Source organism: Alosa sapidissima, chromosome 11, assembly GCF_018492685.1.
Source record: "Alosa sapidissima isolate fAloSap1 chromosome 11, fAloSap1.pri, whole genome shotgun sequence".
Classification (NCBI taxonomy): Eukaryota; Metazoa; Chordata; class Actinopteri; order Clupeiformes; family Clupeidae; genus Alosa; species Alosa sapidissima.
In genome coordinates, this window is record NC_055967.1 from 18,165,129 (window position 1) to 18,186,384 (window position 21,256).

A 21,256-nucleotide genomic window follows, 5' to 3' on the forward strand; every position below is an offset into this window, starting at 1 on the left:
GTTTGGGAAAGACTGATGTTAAAACCAGTGCTATAATCCCCAGACGTTTTGGGGAGGACCGCAGCTATAGAGAGCAATAAATGCCACAGTCCAACATTAAGTGCTCTTTTGTCTGGACTGCGCTGTCAGCACCTACATGTAATGGTCTTTCTAGGCTTTGGCAGGCCATCTGTCCAGTCAGGGCCATTCCTCTTCCATTGTGCTTCCCTGTCTAGAAACAGATAAAGATCCACTTGGAAGCTGACGTGGCAAGGGACTGCTGCAGACCACCACAGTCACAGCACAGGTGACAATGGGCACTCTCGTAGGGCAAGGGTGAAAGGAGTTCATGTCCACCACAGGACAAAAAGAACAATAGTTCCCTTGGCATTCCCATGGATACACATGGAATAACTTCAAGCCAATGCCTTGCATAGTTCCCTAAGGGAACTATATGATAAATTGTACTTAGTGATACAGATCCATTTGGATGAAACAGCATGACTACAGTAAGCAGCCCAGGTAACTATATTCTACCTCATTCTTCCAGTTCAGTGATTGCTGTTAAGCAAAGATAACAGTCATATCAACTTCACATCACATCATTTCACATTATTATAACAGCACATTATTTCATCAGGAAGCTTCTCCAACACACATCCCCAACATACTTACAGCACACTGCCCCCCCAATACACAGCACATTGTCTCATGAGGAAGCTTCCCCAACACACATATTGCACACTGCCCTCTCCCCACATACACAGCACACTATCCCATCTCCCCTGTCATCCCCCCAACACACACACCAAGACCCCTGGCAGTTGGGTTAGCCCCTTGAGCCGTGGATCTGCCCAAGGTTTCTTCCTTGGTAAGGGAGTTTTTCCTTGCCCCTGTTGCTCTTGGGTGCTCCTTGTTGGTGCCCCCCACCCAATCCCAATCCTCCCCCACCTTTTTTATGCAGCCCTTGCCACTTAATCTACTAAACCCCTCTTCTACTGCACTCTTTACCCCCCCCCCCCCCCCATTAATGCACAAATAGGCTGACACCAGACATAATTTCACTGCATTTCTTACTTCCAGTAACTATATGCATGTGACAATAAACTTCCTTGTATCCTTGTATCCTTGTATTCAAAGCATAACATGGAAAAACAACTTGCAAATATTTCCATTTACATGATATATTTAGAATATTATTTGAATAAGATTATTTGAATATGAATCTTGTAGCCTTGTTGTAGAAAAGTGTCCAAGTATGTCAGAGGAAAGTAAACCCTCCATCTGTTTACTTTACCATTTTATTTATTTGTTTATTTAATATGTTATTGTGGAAGTGGTACAGCAAAATAATTATATCAAAAATTAGTAACAGAACATATTTCCCCCAAAAGCTTCAGTCCACTGTCATTCTCTCTACAATGTTATCATGATGCAATTTATTAAAACTAAAACACGAAGTGGTTTTTAATTAAAATCCAGTTCTGCGTCCAATCCAATGTCCAGTCCCCCTGAAGCCGCTCGTCCTAAATCTCGGATCAACAAGCCTGCAGGAGATCCCACTGAGCCCCCCCCCCCCATGGGACCACTCACCCCGGCCGCTCCGCGTCCTGCCGTGCGAGGGGAGTCCTGGCGTTCCCACGCCTTCAGGGACGGCCCCCTGACATCTCGGACGTAAACAGATGCTTTGCTGTGACAGGAAGCGACTGGACTTCTAAGACGCGTTGTGGAAAACTTGCCGCTTAAGCTGCAGGGTGCATCGCGCTAGTCCCCCACAACCCCCACCCTCTCCACTCACCGCACTGCTACTCTCCTCCATGCAACTGCAGGCTACCACCGCCCTAACCCCCCCCCCCCTCCCTGAAAAAAAGGAAAAAGGAGATCCTTGGTGGGGGATATGTGTGCATCGTACCCCCAACCCCCCCCCCCACACACACACACACACACACCCGTGGTCATCTCATGTCCAGGCCAAATGCATGACACTTCCTTTTACTGTGGAAGTCTGACCACACGTGAGTGTGGGATGGTGTTTATTTGACCAGGGCCTTGACCAGTTCACCCCTCACATTCAAGCCTTTGATGAATGAATGAATGAATCTCATGACCACCATCACTGTAAAAGTATAGAAATGCAGGCAGTGCAGTTAGACCTACTGTAGGAATACTTTATGGAATTCTTTCCAGGGATTTCTCTAGGAATTGTTTATGATTTGGCAACAATGATTCATTGCTATTAAACTTTCAAATTAGGAGCAGTCATAATTGTGTATGTTTTTTTATTACAATATGTATTCATTCATTTATTTTAGCCTCAGTTTTATCATGAAGGGTACAATGCTGGTCTGAGACTGATTTATGGATAACATACTGTAGTGTGATAACTATTGCTTATGGCAAGGCTTGATTCTTCAACAGGTGTACATGGTTTGTACTTCGAGTAATATGTGTTACATAAAAACCTTTTTCATTTAAAAAGTTTGCCTACACTATTAAAGTAAATGACCACTCGTCATACAAATGTATTTCTTTGATTACTACAATATACTGCATACAATGCCTCACATTCTTACTATCTAATTTGAGGTAAACCGTGGCAACATTTCTTCTAATAAACAGTTAAGTGTTGCGTGTCAAACTCAGTTTAGGGTTTGTGCAATTGACAACCCTGACCTTTAACTATGGCAGAGTTTATGTTGCATGGGGGAACATTTTGTGTCTATCTGGGCCTAGCAGGGCACGGCTTTATTAGCGGTTAGTGGTCTATAAAGAGCAATGAATGCTCGGTGGAGACTCACCCGCCTCTGGACCTTTGCTGGCAGCTGCTTCTCTGAGTCTGGAGGGGGACCAAGCAGGAGCTGGTCTATGGTCAGACGCAAGCATGAGTCCCTAGTCATGACCTCCATTTTTCATGGTCCTTCCCCTGAGCTCTTGGCCCTAGCATGCAGAGCGAACTCCCAGGAGGCAATCGGAACGTGACCAGAAACAGCACGGCCACTATCAGGCCATGGCTAAAAAGGCCCCCGTTAGGGACGCAGAGGATGCAACAGCACCCCCACCCCCCTTCCTTCCTCTCTCCACCCCCCAAAAAGCCTTTTAGCTAGTCCAATTTCATCCAGGGATCCATCTCTTCCCTGACCCTGATATAAACGATGAAGACTTTTAAATCGACCTGCTGTTCATCCTGGAAATTCACAGAGGCTATTCAAAGAGAAAACAAAAATAAGAATCTGTTAATAACGCTGCCTTTTCTCCACTAATATTTTCAGCGAGAAATGTGATTAAAAATGATCCTTGCAAAGTGTGCAGATAATCCTTCGGCAACCCAACTTAAATGTGAAAAAAAAAGAGAACATCCGTCACCTTGGGGCAAGAAGCGGAAGGGAACTAGGGGAGTGTTTCTGCATGAATCTCAGTCATCCTCATATGCAGATTGTAACAAAGACGAGCCAACGCGGGAGGTCAACTGAAGGACAAGAAGCTTAAGGTTTATTGAGCGTCCCTTCACCCATCAGAAAAGACTCAAAACAGCCAGATCTGATGACAGATCAGACAGAGGGCGAAATGATAAAGGGAAAACAGACTTGTCCAAACACACAAATGCAGAGAGAGACAGAGAGAGAGAGAGAGAGAGAGAGATGAGAAGAAGATCAGGCTGCAGAGGGGAGAACACAGGGCTGAATGAGTCATGGGCCAAGCCCCCCTGTCTCTAATTGGGTGATGGCCATATAAAGGGGTAAGAGTCAAGCCAGCAAGTATTAATCACAATGTGAGGCTGTGACACAGGCAAGAATTGGGCCACTTGCTTCATAGCTTTAATCCAGAGACCTAGAGGCCTGTCTTACAAATGTATCAAGTCAAGTCCAGTCAGCTTTTATTGTCATTCTATCATATACAGAGTATACAGCTGAACGAAATATTGTTCCATTTGGACCAAGGTGCATAAAACCTACATATCCGATGGCAAGGCATAAGGTAAGATGTATCCCTCACACTGAAGTACAGTACAAGCACAGTTAAAGATGCCATTTTTTGTTTTTTGAGTTTCCAATGTGCTTCAGCTTTTACTACATTTAATACATAATTTCTAGTTTTATTTCCAGTAATCTTCCTTTTCGCACCTTTATTTGTACATTCACCATGACATTCTGTTTGTTTGTCAGGTAGCTTTACCAGACAGAAGATTGAGTTTCAAGCCAGGATATTACCCAATATCCCACAGTGATCAAAAAGTGATTTTAAGTTAGATGGGGCATTATTTATTTATTTATCCTTTATTTTACCAGGTGATGTCCCATTGAGATATTCAAATTTCTTTTACAAGGGAGCCCTGGGGATGCATGGGGACAGCCATGCTATTGCTGGATGAATCCGGGTACACAACTCCTCTCAACATGAGACATCGTGAAGACATTTGACAAGCAAGGATGGCCAAGCCAACACTTCCAGCATGCTTCAGTTATCTCTCTTTCTCTCTCTCTCTCTCTCTCTCTCTCTCTCTCTCTCGCGTTCTTAATGGTTATAGAGCCTTCATAATGGTTATAGAGCGTTCATAATGGTTACAGAGCATTCATAATGGTTATAGAGCAAGGCAATGAACATAAATGTAGCTTGTTCAGGCAATGGAAACAACCTGTATGTGGGAGTGAATTTAAACACTGGCATGCAGTCAGGGCCACATGGAGAATGATCTCAAAAAAAGCTTTGAGTTTAAAGAGTGGGACCGTCTCTGAGCCAGGTTGGCTCTGGTGTTTGTTCACTGATGATCCATTACTCCCTCCCTCCCCCTCTCTCTCTTTCTCTCCCTCCCCTCCCTCTCTCCCTTATTCTAATTCCACTTACGTTGCTTCTTAGACTGTTTGAAGCTTAGAATAAAGTGGGCTTTGGGTTAAGCATATTTGGCCACTCAAATATGGGAGTCTATTAGCAACGGGCTAATCTATGGCAAATCGCACACGCTCCAGATTTGGAGAGCAGAAAGCCTGCTGCAGGAGAGAGATAAAAAAAAGAGTCTTGCTCTCGAGTCCTCAGGCTTTCTCAATCCACTGTTTGTCATCACATTCCACTGCCATCTGACTTGCTGGTGTGTAGGCAAACACCCATTACATCTGATAAGACCAGGGACCCTTTGCTTTATATGTGTAAATCTAATATAGCTAAAAATCACCCATCCTAGAACAAATCATACAACAATCCAGTGAGAGCCACAAATGTGCACACTTTGCCATTAATTTAAGTGAGATATTGCGAACACTTCTCCTATCTTTATTTGTAATATCTGGCAACCACTCTTACAGCATCTTCAAAGGCAATGAGAATTTTGGGCTACACGACTACTCTTCTAACTTAATTGGTATCCCATTTGTACTTGAAGCGATTACATTGGAAGCTAGCCCACAATTTTCCACCACCCAAGGAAGCCAAACACATTTAGGATTTAAATGTTGAGCCCGGCTAAGCACTACAAATTCAACAAAGTCCAAGTCTCCAGACTTGTGCCACTACACGTCTTTTTAGCATATTCACAAGGTTACACACACTAATGGAAACCACATTTCAGCAATCAACGTTCTTTCATCATCAAGCACTCTCCCCTGTCCTCCCTATGCAGACAAAGACATCTTCACACACTCGCACAATACAAAAGGCAGAATAAAACAGCGCATATCAGACTGCAGAGTCTTGGGACTAGTGAGCAGCCTGGCTGAAATATTAATACTTCTGTGAAATATTAATGGCTTTCTCTACTGAATTCCGACAGAAAAACTGCTTTTTTTGAAGGATGTTTACCACTTTCCAGAGCATGAAAGTGATTCCTTAAGAGCTACCTGCCAGTCCTTAAAAGACACACAATAAATACAGACACACACACACACACACACACACACACACACACACACACACACACACACACACACACATTAAAGTACTTACAGGCAATTACCTTACATGTATTGCAGTATTTTGTTTCTAACACCATGATAAAATGTTGCAATAACATTTTTACCAATACTGGTTATTGTGCAGAATTTTTTTAATGTGAGACATCTATCTGCCCTTCACAAATAGGAGGACAGCCATGGCTTTGTCTGAATGAATATGACAGCTTATCATCTACATTACATTTTGAATAACAAAAAAAACATGCTGATGGGAGGTTAGTTGCGTTCCATGTAAGGCCTTCTCTGCCCAACTGTCTAGAAGATACCCCAGTGCACAGTCTCCACTCAGCACAATGATGATGTTGCGCTGCACAATAACTGGAGATGTTACTGCAGACAGATACCGGAACATATGATGGTCAGATATCCTGCTCCATGGCCATCACTACCACCACCACCACTCCCCACCACCACCCCCCTCAGCTATCTTGTTCCATGGCCACCTCCACCACCCCCCCCCCCCCCCCCAACATACACACACTCCTCCAGCACCACCCCACACACACATCACATCACTGTCCCCTCTGAAGGAAGATGCCCCCTGGCTCTTATCACACCTGGCAAATGAGGCAAACAAAACAAATGGAGGGTGACCATTCCCTCTGTAATCTGACAGCGGCATGTAATTGAAGCTATCAATCAGGGGCCACTCTCCGCCTCTTACACAGCAGCAAGGAAGGAGGGAAAAAAGAAGACGCGTCTTAGAATCTCTTCATCAGTGCTCTCCGAGTCTTATCTCCATCCTCTCCTTCACCCCCCACACACACACACACCACCACCCCACCTCTCCCCACGAGACCCATGCGGGCTGAGATTCATTTTTATAACACTATCAAGCATCAATAAGTAATGCCATGATGTCCACAGCCATTTCTCTCACTGTCTGCACCCTTGGCTAGTATTGGGATACTAACGGACCCAAAAAGAGCACAGAACCCTACCACCACTTCCCCACCCCAACCCGAATCACACCTCCCTGATTACAGTATCATCTCGCCATGGATACAGCTCTCTTAAACCAACACGCGGAGGACATCCAGAACCCAGAGAGGAACGATCCTCAGCAGGGGAGGTGAAGACGGGATGGTGTGTGGGTGTGGGAGGGGGGTGGGGGGGTGGGGGGTACGGCTCCTGGGCAGAGAGGAAAGGGTTAAGCCTATTACAGGAGACCAATCAGGGCAGCAGGGAGCACTGCAACTCGCCGCAGTGAGGAAGAGAGAGCGAGAGGGGAGGAGGAGAGTAGAAAGAGAGAGGGGAGGAGAGAGAGAGAGAGAGAGTGTGTTGGAGTAGGACTGTTTGCACGCGCTGCACAGCACAGCTAAGAGAGCGCAACAGAGACAGAGGGAGCTGGGCTTCACAGTCAACGGGAGGACTGCAATCGCATGAGAGGGAAAAAAGTGGGATGGTCCGATTCTGCCACAGGACAGCCCATGGTTGCATGTTCCATCTCTTATTTTCTCTCTCTCTTTTTACTGCCTCTGGATTGCGGGATGCATTGGTTTTGGGATGTTAAATGACCCCTTGTTTCGCTGCCAATGACATTCAACAATTCCTTCCTCACACACATCCGCTGTGGCGCACTGGGAGTACAGCGCGCTTATACTTCTGGATTTCACTGGGTCTTTGGGACGTCTTCAAACAGGAGAAAAGCCCACTGGAGCCAGGAGACCAAACTGTTTCGGGAGCAGAGCTGAATTTCATTACCAGGCGATTAGTTAGGGCTACTGAAGCCAGAGGGGTTTGTTTGACAGTTGTGTGCAGACACACTCTCTCCTTCCTTCTTACTGCACGGGTAAACACTGAGAAGAAGAAAGATTTGGAGCAGCATGAGGTATGTGTGTGCACAGGAGCGCTTTGTGAAAATGGAAAATGCAAATAACACGCTGTGAGAAATAAGCATGTCTGTGTCTATGGCAAACATTCATCAAGAATTCAACACATTCAACACATACCTAAATACATGCAATCACCATAGTGGCTTTCAGGGACAGTGGTCACTAAATGCAGAGCAAATGTTAAGGACTCATAGAGTGAAGTAAACGTAGAGTATTTCTTTTGACATATGCACCGTAAAAATCAGTTGGATTAGATTTCGATTCTGACATCTGGACAGAATATCTCCCAGTGGCCTCCAAAAATGCACACACATTCTGCACCTGCTGTTCCATCCTGTTTTAATCAGTCACCACAGCGGAGCTGAGCCCTGTCGCTACTTTTCTGTGTCCGCCCGTGGCTCGGACGCGGCTCGGACGCGGCTCCGACTCAGTGGTGTTCTCAGCGCTTTAGCGGTGCGCTACCAGAGGTGACGGAGCGCTGCAGCTCAGGCTGACAGCCTGCCTGCCTGCCGACCACTCGCTCCTGCGGTCACCAGTCTTGAGTGAGGGCAGCTGAGAGCAGTGTGCGTGTGTGTGTGTGTGTGTGTGTGTGTGTGTGTGTGTGTGTGTGTGTGTGTGTGTGTGTGTGCAGCACTGCATCCGTCCTGAGGGGTTTTTGAAATGTTCTGTGGGAGAGGCGGTACAGAAGTGTTGTAGTGCAGCTCTACATATAGAAAACCATCACATCTGCGGGATCTTTGGACGCCTAAATTGCAGTTTCCTGTCCTGTTTCTGTCACCCAGACCCTTTATTAACCTTTGGCCTTTACCATAACTACTTGACTTTGGAAGAAATAACCTGTTCCTTACTATGGTTCTTTATCTGCTTGTGCACCTAATAGTGTCTCTAATATTTTCATTCCATTCTTCCACCAAATAGATTCCAGAGGTTCACATCCCTCAAACACACACACCCACTCACTCACACACATACTGTATACACACAGTCCCTTTTCGAAAATTAAAGGAATGTGTTTAGGCATTGAATGGCAGTCACTATATTTAAAAGTTGCTGTAGCACGATGCCTGGTTGGTTGTGATGGATGGTTGTTTAGCTTCGCCTCAGACTCCATCTCGTGTGTTTCCTCTCCCTGCAGAGCGGCTGTGCAGAGACCGGAGCGAGCGACAGCCTGATGTGGGGATAGCGGGGATAGTGGACCCAGGACTGCTGCTCTCGCCCTGCCTCCCTCAAGGGCTTCGTCCCAGCATAAATCAGTCGACAGCGTCTCTTCCGCCAGCAGCGACACCCCCCACTAGCCAGCCCCCCCAGCTCCTCAGGGAAGACCGCTGGCTAATAGGGCTCTTATTTTCCCTCACAGGCCAACGACCTTCAAGTGAAACACTGAGCCAATCACCCAAAAACGCAGACGACAATAACACGCGCCCAAGTACTTTTGCACGCAAACCAACTTGTTCTCACAAACACACACACACACACCACTGAAGGCGAAATATAAAAGTATTAGCTGAGCCTTCATGGGCTTCAGCGGCAGTGGAATGCTGGCTCAAAGGGATGGATGTTGTTGTGTTTTCTAGTGGATGTTAGTGGACTAGCCACAGCTCCCCTGACCTCTGAGGTGACCTGTAAGGATGGTTGGAGGTGACCTCCGGGAAGCTTAAAGGTCATCTACAACAACGAGACCCCCAGAGAGAGAGAGAGAGAGAGAGAGGGAGGAAAAGAGATGCCCATCCCTCAGACTCACTGAACCCACCGGCTTAGTGACCGGCCAGTCCGGTGTCAACGCCGGCCTGCCATAGAGAATCAATGAGGATTTAATTGTCGTGCACTGTGATAAAAATCCAAATGACCACCGGAGTAGCTGCTGGCGGAACCTTCGGCTAAGAATCTGGGATACGGCGCTGTGCTGTCTTTTGATAATGGTGCTACCACAGGAGGATTAATTGTTTATTGAGGGGCTGAAGTAAACACCATAAAGCATCGGTGTTTGCACTGAACAGCGAATGGGTCTATCTGGCTGAGGACCACAGTCAATATCTCCCCGTAACCGCCTAATGCTTTATGGGGGAAGAGAATCTGACCTTTGCTGTTTTGTGTATTTTCTGAAAGCCCTGTTATTGGGGGAATTACAAATATCATAAACAGTGGACAGACTGGGTAGTGCCCGGTCAAGGTGCTTATCTGCTTTTACTTTCCTCATCATCTATTTCAATCAAAAAGAAGGAGAGAATGTGAGAAAAAGAGAAAAAAAAAGAAGAAAAGTGCTCTTGGAATAGGAGCCTACTGATGTTTTCTATTGAGTGAAGAGTGACCAGATGCTGGTTTCATTGCGAACAGGTGTACCACTGAGCGGAGTACAGGTGGTGTGTCGTTCCCCTGAAGAGGCCATGCTGGAATTGGATAACCCAGCTGGATCCTGTCAAGACGTCTGTGGCCCACACACCAAGCCCTGGGGTGTAGACTGAGCCCAGGGGAAGGGTGAGTGTGTGTGCATGTGTGTGTTCATGTGTGTGTGTGTGTGTGTGTGTGTGTGTGGCAATGTAAATGCCAGCGTACCAGCAGGCTTTATAAATACATGAGATTAATGTACCAGTCTGGATAGAATTCATATATTCATATCACAAAAAGAAAACCGAATGTGTTGAGAGGAAACTAACAAACATACACTTGATAATATACTACAAAGCTAAAAACATGCAGATTGACAACAGCCCCACCATCAGGCTGTTTGCTGCAACTACACACTCATATCAGACCCGCTTATTGGCAACCAGGTGACAAGATCTACCTGAGATATATGAGAGATCAATACAGGTGGAATTGGAAGGAGATAAACCTTGTTTTCTGACAGGCAAGAATTATCTTTTCTTGTGATTTTCGTCCTGCTCCACTAGGCACCCATGGACAAATTTCTCCCTATGCCACCACAACAAAGTATATCAAGCATAGCTGACTTAAGACGCTCTGTGAGTGTGTCCTAACCTGAGCTCCCCACTCTCTGTCCCGTCATAGGATAATGCATATTCCTCCTGTGCTGGAAGAAGCCATCATGAGCAACGTCACTGTGCACGACAACACTGAGTCCATTGTCAGTCCCAACATGAACCTGGCCGCGAGCGCCAGCTACCCCGTCAGCTTCCAGGTGTCGCTGACGGGCTTCCTGATGCTGGAGATCGTGCTGGGTCTGAGCAGCAACCTGACCGTGCTGGCCCTCTACTGCATGAAGTCCAACCTGGTCAACTCTGTCAGCAACATTGTCACCATGAACCTGCACGTGCTGGACGTCATCGTGTGCCTGTGCTGCATCCCACTGACCATCGCCGTGGTGCTGCTCTCGCTGGAGGGGGACGTGGAGCTGGTGGGCTGCTTCCACGAGGCCTGCGTCTCCTTCGCCAGCGTGGCCACGGCCGCCAACGTGCTGGCCATCACGCTGGACCGCTACGACATCTCTGTCAAGCCGGCCAACCGCGTGCTGACCATGGGCCGCGCCGTGGCGCTGCTTGGGGCCATCTGGGTGCTGTCCTTCCTCAGCTTCCTGGTGCCCTTTCTGGAGGTGGGCTTCTTCGGGCCCGAGCCGCAGCCAGATCGGAACCAGACGGCAGCCACGTCGACGACAGTGGACACGAGTGACCAGGACTACGCGACACTGGGCCTGTACTACCACCTGTTGGCCCAGATCCCCATCTTCATCTTCACGGCCGTGGTGATGCTGGTGACCTACTACAAGATCCTGCAGGCGCTCAACATCCGCATTGGCACACGCTTCCACAACTCGCAGAAGAAGAAGAAGTCGCGGCGGAAAAAGAACATCTCACTGATGGCCACGTCCCAGCAGACGGCGCAGACGCAGCAGCCCGAGCCCACCGACGCCTCGCAGAGCAGCGGCTACCGCATGCCTGCGCTGGGCATGCGCACGTCGGTGTCGGTCATCATCGCGCTGCGGCGTGCCGTGAAGCGGCACCGAGAGCGACGGGAGCGACAGCGGCGTGTCTTCCGCATGTCGCTGCTCATCATCTCCACCTTCCTGCTGTGCTGGACGCCCATCACGGTGCTCAACGCGATCATCCTCAGCTCCGGGCTCAGCCAGCTGACCCTCAAGCTGCGGCTGGGCTTCCTGGTCATGGCCTACGGCACCACTATCTTCCACCCGCTGCTCTATGCCTTCACCAGGCAGAAGTTCCAGAAGGTGCTCAAGAGCAAGATGAAGAAGCGCGTGGTGTCCATCATCGAGTCAGATCCGCTGCCCAACAACGCAGTCATCCGCAACTCGTGGATCGACCCCAAGAAGAATAAAAAAGTGACGTTTGAGGACCACGAGGCCAGGCAGAAATGCTTGTCCTCAGAGGACATGGATTGAGTGCAGAGACGGACATTACACACACTCTCTGCTTTCAAAAACTGACCGACACTAACAGTGTTCTCATCAGGAAACATTCACAAAAGGGAAGACATTTATCTAAAAGGTGTCATGCAAATACGTGTGTATCAAAAGTGTAAAAGAGAAATAGACAGATAATTTATTACTATTTATTCTGACTTTATGACAGAGTATGGTAGACTTCATAGAGTCGTTCTATAATTTATGCTGTATATAATGCATGGCTTTTTGTAACTGTAGACATCTACTTTGTGTACATAGACTATTTGTATATCATGAATAAATACATATATTAGGACTGTAAGTGATGTAATATCTGCACATTTATAATATATTTGTTCTAAATGAACCTGCTTGGTTGTTTTATCAGATGGTGTTTCACTGTTTCTTCCCCTGCCTTGTCAACCCTGCGGCCCTGCATACTCCAAACTACAGCGGATCCATAACAGAGAAACATTAGATATCGTGTCAGTCAGTCTCCATCACGGAGACCTCTTGGGACTGTAGCTTCTCTGCTCCAAGCCTTGCCAAGGTCAAGAGTTCATCGAAAGATGGCGCCTGTCTTGATGAGAGTGGGAAAAGCAAGCTGAGGGAGAGAGAGAGAGAGAGAGGTGGAATAACATGAGGTTTGAAGAAGAGAGAGAGGTGGGATAACATGTGGCTTGAAGAAGAGGGAGGAGACAGTGCCCTTAGGCAAAGCTAAATCATCCTCTGTATAATTCACGCTTCTGCTGAGACAGAGACTTTAGCAAGACAGAGAGAAATGCATCTGCTTTCACTAAAAAAATGCACTGCAGGAAACTTTAGTGGATGTGGACAAAGAGCGACTATTCCTCATGCCCACAACAGTGTTAGGGCATCTGCTACATTCGCTCAGCGCTGGCATCTGCTACATTCTCTCAGTGTTAGGGCATCTGCTACATTCTCTTAGTGTTAGGGCATCTGCTACACTCTCTCAGTGTTAGGGCATCTGCTACATTCTCTCAGGTATACTGGGTGTATCCGTGGGTATGAGCCACCATCAGTTTTGATCTCTGTGGGCTAAAATCCCACATATAATGTTCTCAGTCACAACCCCCATACCTATTAACTGCAGTGAGCACCTAATGCATCAACAGCTGCTACCGTCTGCCACAGCTCCATGTCAGGAGGGGGTAATTCACTTGTAATTTATTGGTATCACAACAACATGCACATCATGTCAGACAGTTACTGTATACGGGGGAGAGAGCCCAGCAGGGGGGTTGCCATAGCTCTTTACAGAACTGGTGTGAATTTCCCTGCACATCAAACATCGATCAAAATTTGTTCTGTCACTGGAACATTAGTCTCCCAGGCCAAAGTCGCATGATGTCACCCAGAAGCTTACAGAGCCGCTGTATGTTTATTCACATGTTAAATGGGACTTGAAGCTACTTGCACAGAGAGGCATCAGTACATTTATGTATATTTACTGTAATAACTCCAGGTTTGTTTTTTACCAATTTTTTTTGTCTAGATATGGAGTTATAGGACTCCTCTTTGTTTCCTGTTACATTCAAGCTTCTCTGTGTTAAATTGTCATGCAAAACATGCCAGAAAGAAAAATGGCGTGGCAATGTCTAACGTTGAATGTCTTAGTTCACTTTCCATGGTATTTCTGAAAAAAGGTCAACTAGAATAGCATATTGTGTAAGTTATGAAAGTAGACCATAAGTGGACATGTCTCTTGATGTTTAAACCGAAGGAAGATGAGGGGGCTGATTCATGATATTTACACAGTTTCATATACCCAAATCCTCATGTGTACACAGTGGACGCAAAACAAGTCCACATAATTCAACAAAAGCATGCTGAAGAGACAAACTCCTAACTCTGAGAGATGTTCAGTTTACTCTAGGTCTGTGGCACAGTTAACACTTGGGAGGAGGTCTGGAGCACCATTATGTAATGCTGGTCAAGGGGCCATGCTTTGCAGCTGTGCAGAGATCTGATTTAGGAATATTGATGGCGGCTGCTTTATGACCGTGCTGTAAAGCAGAGCGAGGATGCCTCCCTGCCCCGGGGCCAGAGCCGTGATTACAAGTGGGGATGGGAGTGGCGCCAGGGACGGGCTGGCAGTAGCAGCAGCAGCAGGGGGGGAGGGAGAGACACGCCAGCCTGACAAGAGCTCAACTGCTGTGACAGATCCTCAAACATGCCTGCTAGTTGTTTTTGTTGTTGTTGTCTCTTTTCTGTGCTGTTCACTGCCAGCCTGAAACGATCCGAAATGTGTGGAGGAGGACTAGTATCCATCTTCCTATTGTTCTGGCTTCACAATGACCCCCTCCCCCCCACCCCCCTCTTTCAAGGCCTTAATTGCTTCTGGTGCAGCATGATGTAATGCTATAAACTGATTAATTATCTGATTTCAGTCTGACTTCCTCTTACAGCCTATTAGGCTGATGTCCCACATCAGTTCATTCTCATTCCCAGTTTTGGTTCAAGCATCGCATTACATTTTGGTCAAAGTGGAAATACACTAAATGCAAGCTGAGTGAGAAAACCTTTTCACCTTGTCTGTTGCCGAGACGCCATTTTCCACAGATATTCTCATCCTGCAGAAATGATTGATCAAGTTTGCATGATCCTCAGAAGCAAGCCTTTATTGTACTCAGCATATATACATTGTGTGATTGTATAAAGCCATTACTGCAAACCTGATGCACATTAATATTTCTGCTTATTTTGTATGGTATTAAGGGTTAGTAATATAGGTTAACCTTAACCGTATAGGCAAACATATTGTTTTCTGGTTTGGCAAAGAAAAACATCGGTTCTTATTATAAATATGCAGTTAAAGGAAAGATATTAACATCACACTGTAGACCACCGAAATATCAGCTGACCAAAAGTTGTTTTGTGCAATGGCACAAGGCTATTTTTTCCCAGTTGTTCATTTGGGCATTTGATGTTGTATTAAAAAAAAAACATTTCTCATTTCCACTCTCCCTGCTCAAACTGCTGCCAAAAGATGTGAACATAAGTGACTCCTACATGAGCGATGTATAATTTGTATTCCAAACCTGTCAATCACATGAAAAAAGGTCCCAATCTTATGATTGGACTGAAATAAAGTCCAGCCCCTGAGGTCTTGTAAACTATTATTGAGTTCCAACGAGATTTGATCCAAACAAAAAAAGTTATCTCAGCAGTCCAAACTTTTAATTACATGCCACACACAGACAAGTTAGAATGGATGACAGCTACCATGCACCTCTCGAGCTCGTCAAAAGACCAGAGGGAGGGGGGGAAAACGTTATTTATCAGTCAAAGAGACATCAATATGTCTCCTGGAGTAGAGTTGGCTGCGGAATGCTCTCAGTATTCACAGACACACCTCCTCTTTTCTCAACCACGTCTGCCTGCGGCCAACCCAGACCAAGGAGGCTTGACGATGCATTCAGCCTAGCGATGTGCAAAATGTAACCTGACCCTGACTGTTCACTCTAATGCAAAATGATAGTCAATCAGGCCGTGTGTTGAGAGCTGCACCTAAAATAGAAAGAAAAGATCAGGAAGCCAATTGCTGCCTTGAGAGTCTCATCTCATCTCTGCAGAATAATTTGAGAGGATGAGGCCGTATCTGTTGTGTTGCCTGCTGCTTCTCTTTCCAGCACCAAGTTGCTTTATTCGTAATTTCCTGCACACCTAGACCTTATATGAGAATGTTTTTCCCTCAAGAGAGTCGTCATATTTTGAGAATTCACTCTAAATTGACTCTCTGTTCAATCGCAATTTTTTTTCTGCCAGGAAGATATTGTTCTCTCTCATGTCCTTCAATATGAGGACAGATTCCTGGTTCTCTGAAAAAAAATCCCATCATCCCTCTTTCTATCTTTCCCTCTCTCTCTCTCTCTCTCAGCCAGAGGATAAAAGACTGGGAAATCATATTATGCCAGCCACATTGGCTGTTTCTATTGTATTAAGCTAGCACACACTCTACTGTAATTTTGCCATAATGGAGGATAGGGAAAAGAATTGAGTGTAGCATGGTTTGATTGTGTAATACGCAAGGACTTGACACCTCAAGGAATTGGAAAAAAAAAAACATTAAAATATCTAGTGTTTCTCTTTCAGATTGAACAATCGTTCAATGAGTAAATCACCACTCTGCAGTTTCATAATGCGTGCCACTGCCTGTCAAGTGTCATTTGAAATGTCAAAAAGGAAGTTGCTTTTGTTACCAATCACTGCCTGCAGATACTAGATACACCCACACAGTCTAATGAATGACTGTAGTCAAAAACTGAAGCTTGCTATTTGGGATGTAAGCAAAAATACTGTAAGCACTCCATTGCTGAACCCAGACAGGCCAGATATCTTAATTAAGTACAAGGTCATGAAATCTTTTGACCCCTTGACCTCAAGGACACTGATGAATGCCCTCATAGGATGCCTGACTGTGAGTCAAAACGGATCAATAGCCTGTTAATCAGATGTGAATTGATACAGCTGACGCTCATTAATCACCTTTAGCAAACAGTCAGGCGATGACAACAGCCAGTTGTTTTTGTCTCAGCTGCCGCAGAACAGAGAAGCAAAGGACACCAGCGACAGTCCACGCTTGTGTGCCTTGCATGCGTCAGGCTGATTGCTTTATCAGGAGCTGACAGAGAGCGTGCTGCTGGGGCGGAGGGAGGAACGCGGAGCACACACGCTTCCCCCTCGCAAAAACGTGTCCGCGTGCTGCCTGCTACACGCTGGCCCGCTATCTCCCACAACAGATACAGGATACAGGATACAGGAGGGGAACGAACGACAACATTCAAATGCTGGTGCAGCTACACTTTCACATCAGCAGAGTCCTGAGAGGTCCTTGCATTGTCTAAATGCAGCGTTGTGTCCATCAGTGCATCAATATGGCCGCTGATAGTGTAGGGGGTGAGGAGCTGCCATGCAGGAGGCAGAAAAGCTGTGGGTTCAATTCCTGTCTGCCACTGTCCTTGAGCATGGCAGTTAACCCTCATTTGCTCCGAGGAGACTGGCCCTGTTATTATAGACATCTGTAAGTCACTTTGGATAGTTGCATCAGCCATATCAAATAAATAATAATAATAATTAATAGATAGATAAATAGATAGTTGTTATTAAATATATTGAGAATTATTAGACAGTGAAAACAAGGAGGAGGCGAGATGACGTTTTAAACAATAGATTCAAAATGTGCGCTTTACAGTATGTTTGCTTTTACATTTACATTGTACCTCCAAATTGCCCCTCAATTAAATCAAAATAAGTCCCAAGTACGGCCTTTAATTAAAAACAAAAGTGCCCAATTGTACAAACGTGCTTATTTTACTGTTACTATAGCGCCCCCATGTGTTCAGGCATCAAAAGTACAGTTTGGCCCTGACAGGGATCTGCCCTCTCTGTATGTATGCCCTTCTAGTTTGAAGTCATTTAAAGTGGTCTAATGTGACTTAAGTTTTTTTTTTTTTTAAACAATTTCTTTCAATTAATTTGCACAAGGGTCTGTATAATTAGCTTGCTACTTTTATACCAAAAGGCTTTACTGCTGCTCTGAATGCTTGAAAGACAGTCAGGACTGAGTACAGATGCAATAGTTTTGTATGTGAAGAGAGTGAAGACACAGACATCCAGTGCCAATAGATTAAACAGACTATGACCTTTGACCTTGGTGAGTGCAGAACCAAAACACTAGTGAGCAGATTCTGAGGGCAAGATGGAGAGATCTGGCATCAAGGCGGAGAGCAGAGGAATGAGAGGAAGATCCCCATCTAGAGGAAGCTGATGAAAGAGGCGGAGCATATGAAGAATAGAGATGTCATGGAGGTATGGGAGATTTAGATGGTGCCAAAGAAAGAGCAGGAAGCAGATGAGGAGGAATGATGGGGGATGTGCCTGCTCATGCTGAGTTGTCATGTACAACACCAAATCAGAAAAAGTTGGGATGTTGTGTAAAATGCAAATTAAAACAGAATGTGATATTAAAGGACATAGATGACATATCAAATGTTGACATTGATAAATTTGACTATTTCATGGTAAATATATGCATATAAGTTAAATATCATCAGCACTGGGAAAATAAACTCTGTAAAGATGAACATAGTACCCAAATATCATTATTTATTTCGAGCTATACCTGTTGTTATATACCACTGTCATTTTTAAAGCATTTAATCAAAGAATCTCTCCTTTTATTTGTAATAGTATATCAGCACATATAAGGAAAGATTTTTTTGGAGTGGCAGTGGCGCTGCCTCTGATTGAACAGGCCACAAGCAGTCCACACCCACTCCCTGCTTTACTCTGTGCAGTCCACACCCACTCCCTGCTTTACTCAAGTAGTACACACTCACTCCCTGCTTTACTCAAGTAGTACACACTCACTCCCTGCTTTACTCAAGTAGTACACACTCACTCCCTGCTTTACTCAAGTAGTCCACACCCACTCCCTGCTTTACTCAAGTAGTACACACTCACTCCCTGCTTTACTCAAGCAGTCCACACCCACTCCCTACTTTACTCTGTGCAGTCCACACCCACTCCCTGCTTTACTCAAGTAGTACACACTCACTCCCTGCTTTACTCAAGTAGTCCACACCCACTCCCTGCTTTTACGGGTGCTGTTCACAAGGTATACATAGCATTCGGGAATTATACATTTGCGAGTTTTGAACAACTATCAAACAAATATGAGCTGACCAATGCTCCCTTTTTCTGCTACTTACAAGTCAGGGAATTTGTACGTAAGAAATTCGCCAATTTCCAAAACACTCCCCCTTTGTCTTGTCTTGACTCTCTGTTAAGGGTCAATTTGTTAAAGAAAGGTAAGATGTCAATGATTTATTCACAGTTAATGGATACACTCAGTCCCTCTGTACCTCATATTTGGGAGCAATGGGGAAATTATTTGGGGATCCCACTTTCAGATGAAGAATGGGACATGACTCTGCTTAGGGTCTATTCATCCTCTATTTGTTCAAGACATGCTTTGGTACAATTTAAGGTCCTTTATAGATCGCACTTTTCCAAAGTTAGACTAGCAAAAATATTTCCAACAATAAACCCTGTTTGTGATGACAGGTGCAAGTAGGCCCCGGCTACCATCTACCATGCTGCATGCTATGGTCTTGTCCTAAACTGGCTCTTTCTGGGATTCCTTTTTTGACACATTTTCCAAGTTGTATAAGTGTAATATTGAGCTCTCTCCTACAATTGCCATCTTCGGTATTGCATCATGTTCAGATGGGTCCAGTGATCATTGCCTTTCTCTCCTACGTGTCATTCTTTTTAAATGGAAATATTCAATTCCTCTAACAAATAAGTAATGGATTAGAGATGTCATGCTAAATATAATGCTGAAAAGATTAGATGTACTCTCAATGGCTCTGTTCATACATTTTATAACATGTGGGACCCTTTTGTACAATATGAATATGTTACCTGGCCTGGAACTGTGAGCATATATCTCATATTTAGACTAGTTGTCGATCTATCTATTTACCGATATTAATTATTAACGATATATATATATATATATTTCCTTCTCTTCTTTTGTCAATTGTTGTGGTTGTTGTTTTGACTACGAAATATAACATTATAATCTGTAAATGTATTATCTGTTTTATAACAAAAAAATAAATAAAGTGTTTAATATATATATATATATATATCATCCGCATTCTCCCCTCATCAAACATCAAGCTCCCCCCCATCTCCACTAATTATCTTCCTTCATATGCTTTTCTACTTTACTTACTCTAAATTAAGTGTAGGTCTACTCCTGTCCTAACTGATTTCTATCTCTCTCTCTTACTCACAATGGGGTTTTCACAGTTGACAATGCGGACAATCAGGCATCATCACCAGGGACGATCTGGCATCATCACCATTGTTCCAGGAGTTCAGTAGACAGAACTGTGGAAAGTTGAGGATGTTCAGATTGCTAAATATCCTCAAGTTCAACATGCAATGTGTGTTGTTAAATGGAGATGGAGATGGAGCAAGGCCTGAGTCTCGCCACAAGGTGGACAGGAAAAAGTACAAGCCAATAGTCCGCGGGAATGGACAGCAAACCAGCCCAATCCATGTTGTGCGGGTCGAACAGTCCACACAAGAGAGAGATCTAGAGGAGGACGTGAGGTGGAAGATCCGACTCGGCTTTAGCCAAAGGGGCCTTACTAACCTGTATGCACATGAAGAGACAGGATCCCACAACAGTGAGGGGGGATTTAGTCAACGCACTTCAGACAACAACTTGTGGGAGGATTACGTCTAAGTTAAAAGCATGACTAATTGGCTAACAAATACAAAACATATGCAGTCTCAAATTATCAGTAATTCCATATCATAAATTGTGTATAATGTGCATAATTATTCATTCATATTTTTTACAGTGAGATCATTATTATGGCAGTTATATTTCTATTATGAAATGGATTGTTTCTTTGCTACAGTGTTAAGAAACACACTCCTATCTTATTAAACCCTACATAAACTACATTTCCACTTTAAAATATCATTCTGACAATGTCCAATGTTGACCACAAGGTGTCCACCGAGAGCTATAGAAGGGTGCTAAATTATACAACTGGGTTTTATTCGGCAATGTATTGAGCTCATTGTATAGTAGGCTAGGATATTTTTTGCAGTACTTTTTGAAAATATGTTAAAATATGTTAAAGTAAATAAAAAGAGCAGGGGAGGATCTGTCATTGGACTAAGCAAAGATGACCCTGTGTGTTGACATGGATTAACCATTCCCACTTTAGATGAGACCCACCACTGTAAAATAATTTTCATTTATATGACGGTGTAACATGTTTTTTATTCGTCAGTTTTTCTTTGGTTTGTCTATTTGTATATCATAGTTTGGATGCTATTAACCTAGCTTACACTGATCTTAGAAGTTTAATCTAAAGTATAGCAGGCTTACAAAAAGGATCGAGTGAGTGACATTCGACTAGGCTCAGTGGCCTCCACTTATGCATCATTAACCATCCTTTTTTCTTTCGCTTTATTAGTCAGTGGGACAGCTGTATGAGGCAACGGGGTCAAAACAGTATGGGTCACATTTAAAGAAGCAGAAATAAGTAAATAGCATCAATTAAAATGAATTACCAACATGTAACCTTCTC

General features: G+C 44.7%; 1 protein-coding gene and 1 long non-coding RNA gene across 3 annotated transcripts; one reads left to right on the top strand and one right to left on the bottom strand.

The window, feature by feature from the left end:
• Window positions 1-7,199: 7,199 nt before the first annotated feature.
• On the top strand, window positions 7,200-12,379 carry gpr22b (G protein-coupled receptor 22b). 2 transcript variants are annotated; one of them, XM_042110291.1, is made up of 4 exons: window positions 7,200-7,752; window positions 8,892-9,926; window positions 10,091-10,231; window positions 10,766-12,379. In XM_042110291.1, the coding sequence occupies exon 4, from the start codon at window positions 10,770-10,772 to the stop codon at window positions 12,108-12,110; it is 1,341 nt and encodes a 446-aa protein (XP_041966225.1). In that variant the 5' UTR covers window positions 7,200-7,752; window positions 8,892-9,926; window positions 10,091-10,231; window positions 10,766-10,769; the 3' UTR covers window positions 12,111-12,379. The 2 variants fall into 2 exon arrangements, with proteins under 2 accessions (XP_041966225.1, XP_041966224.1); XM_042110290.1 differs by having other exon boundaries at window positions 8,892-10,231.
• A 254-nt stretch (window positions 12,380-12,633) lies between these two features.
• On the bottom strand, window positions 12,634-16,753 carry LOC121724034. Its single transcript, XR_006035108.1, has 3 exons — window positions 16,623-16,753; window positions 14,665-14,707; window positions 12,634-12,717 (listed from the first exon to the last, which is right to left on the bottom strand). It is a non-coding gene; the product is annotated as an uncharacterized LOC121724034 (long non-coding RNA).
• Between the last annotated feature and the right edge of the window lie 4,503 nt (window positions 16,754-21,256).

Excerpts from the sequence above, each read along its gene's own strand:
- gpr22b (XM_042110290.1), top strand. The coding sequence starts at position 10,770 with ATGCATATTCCTCCTGTGCTGGAAGAAGCCATCATGAGCAACGTCACT.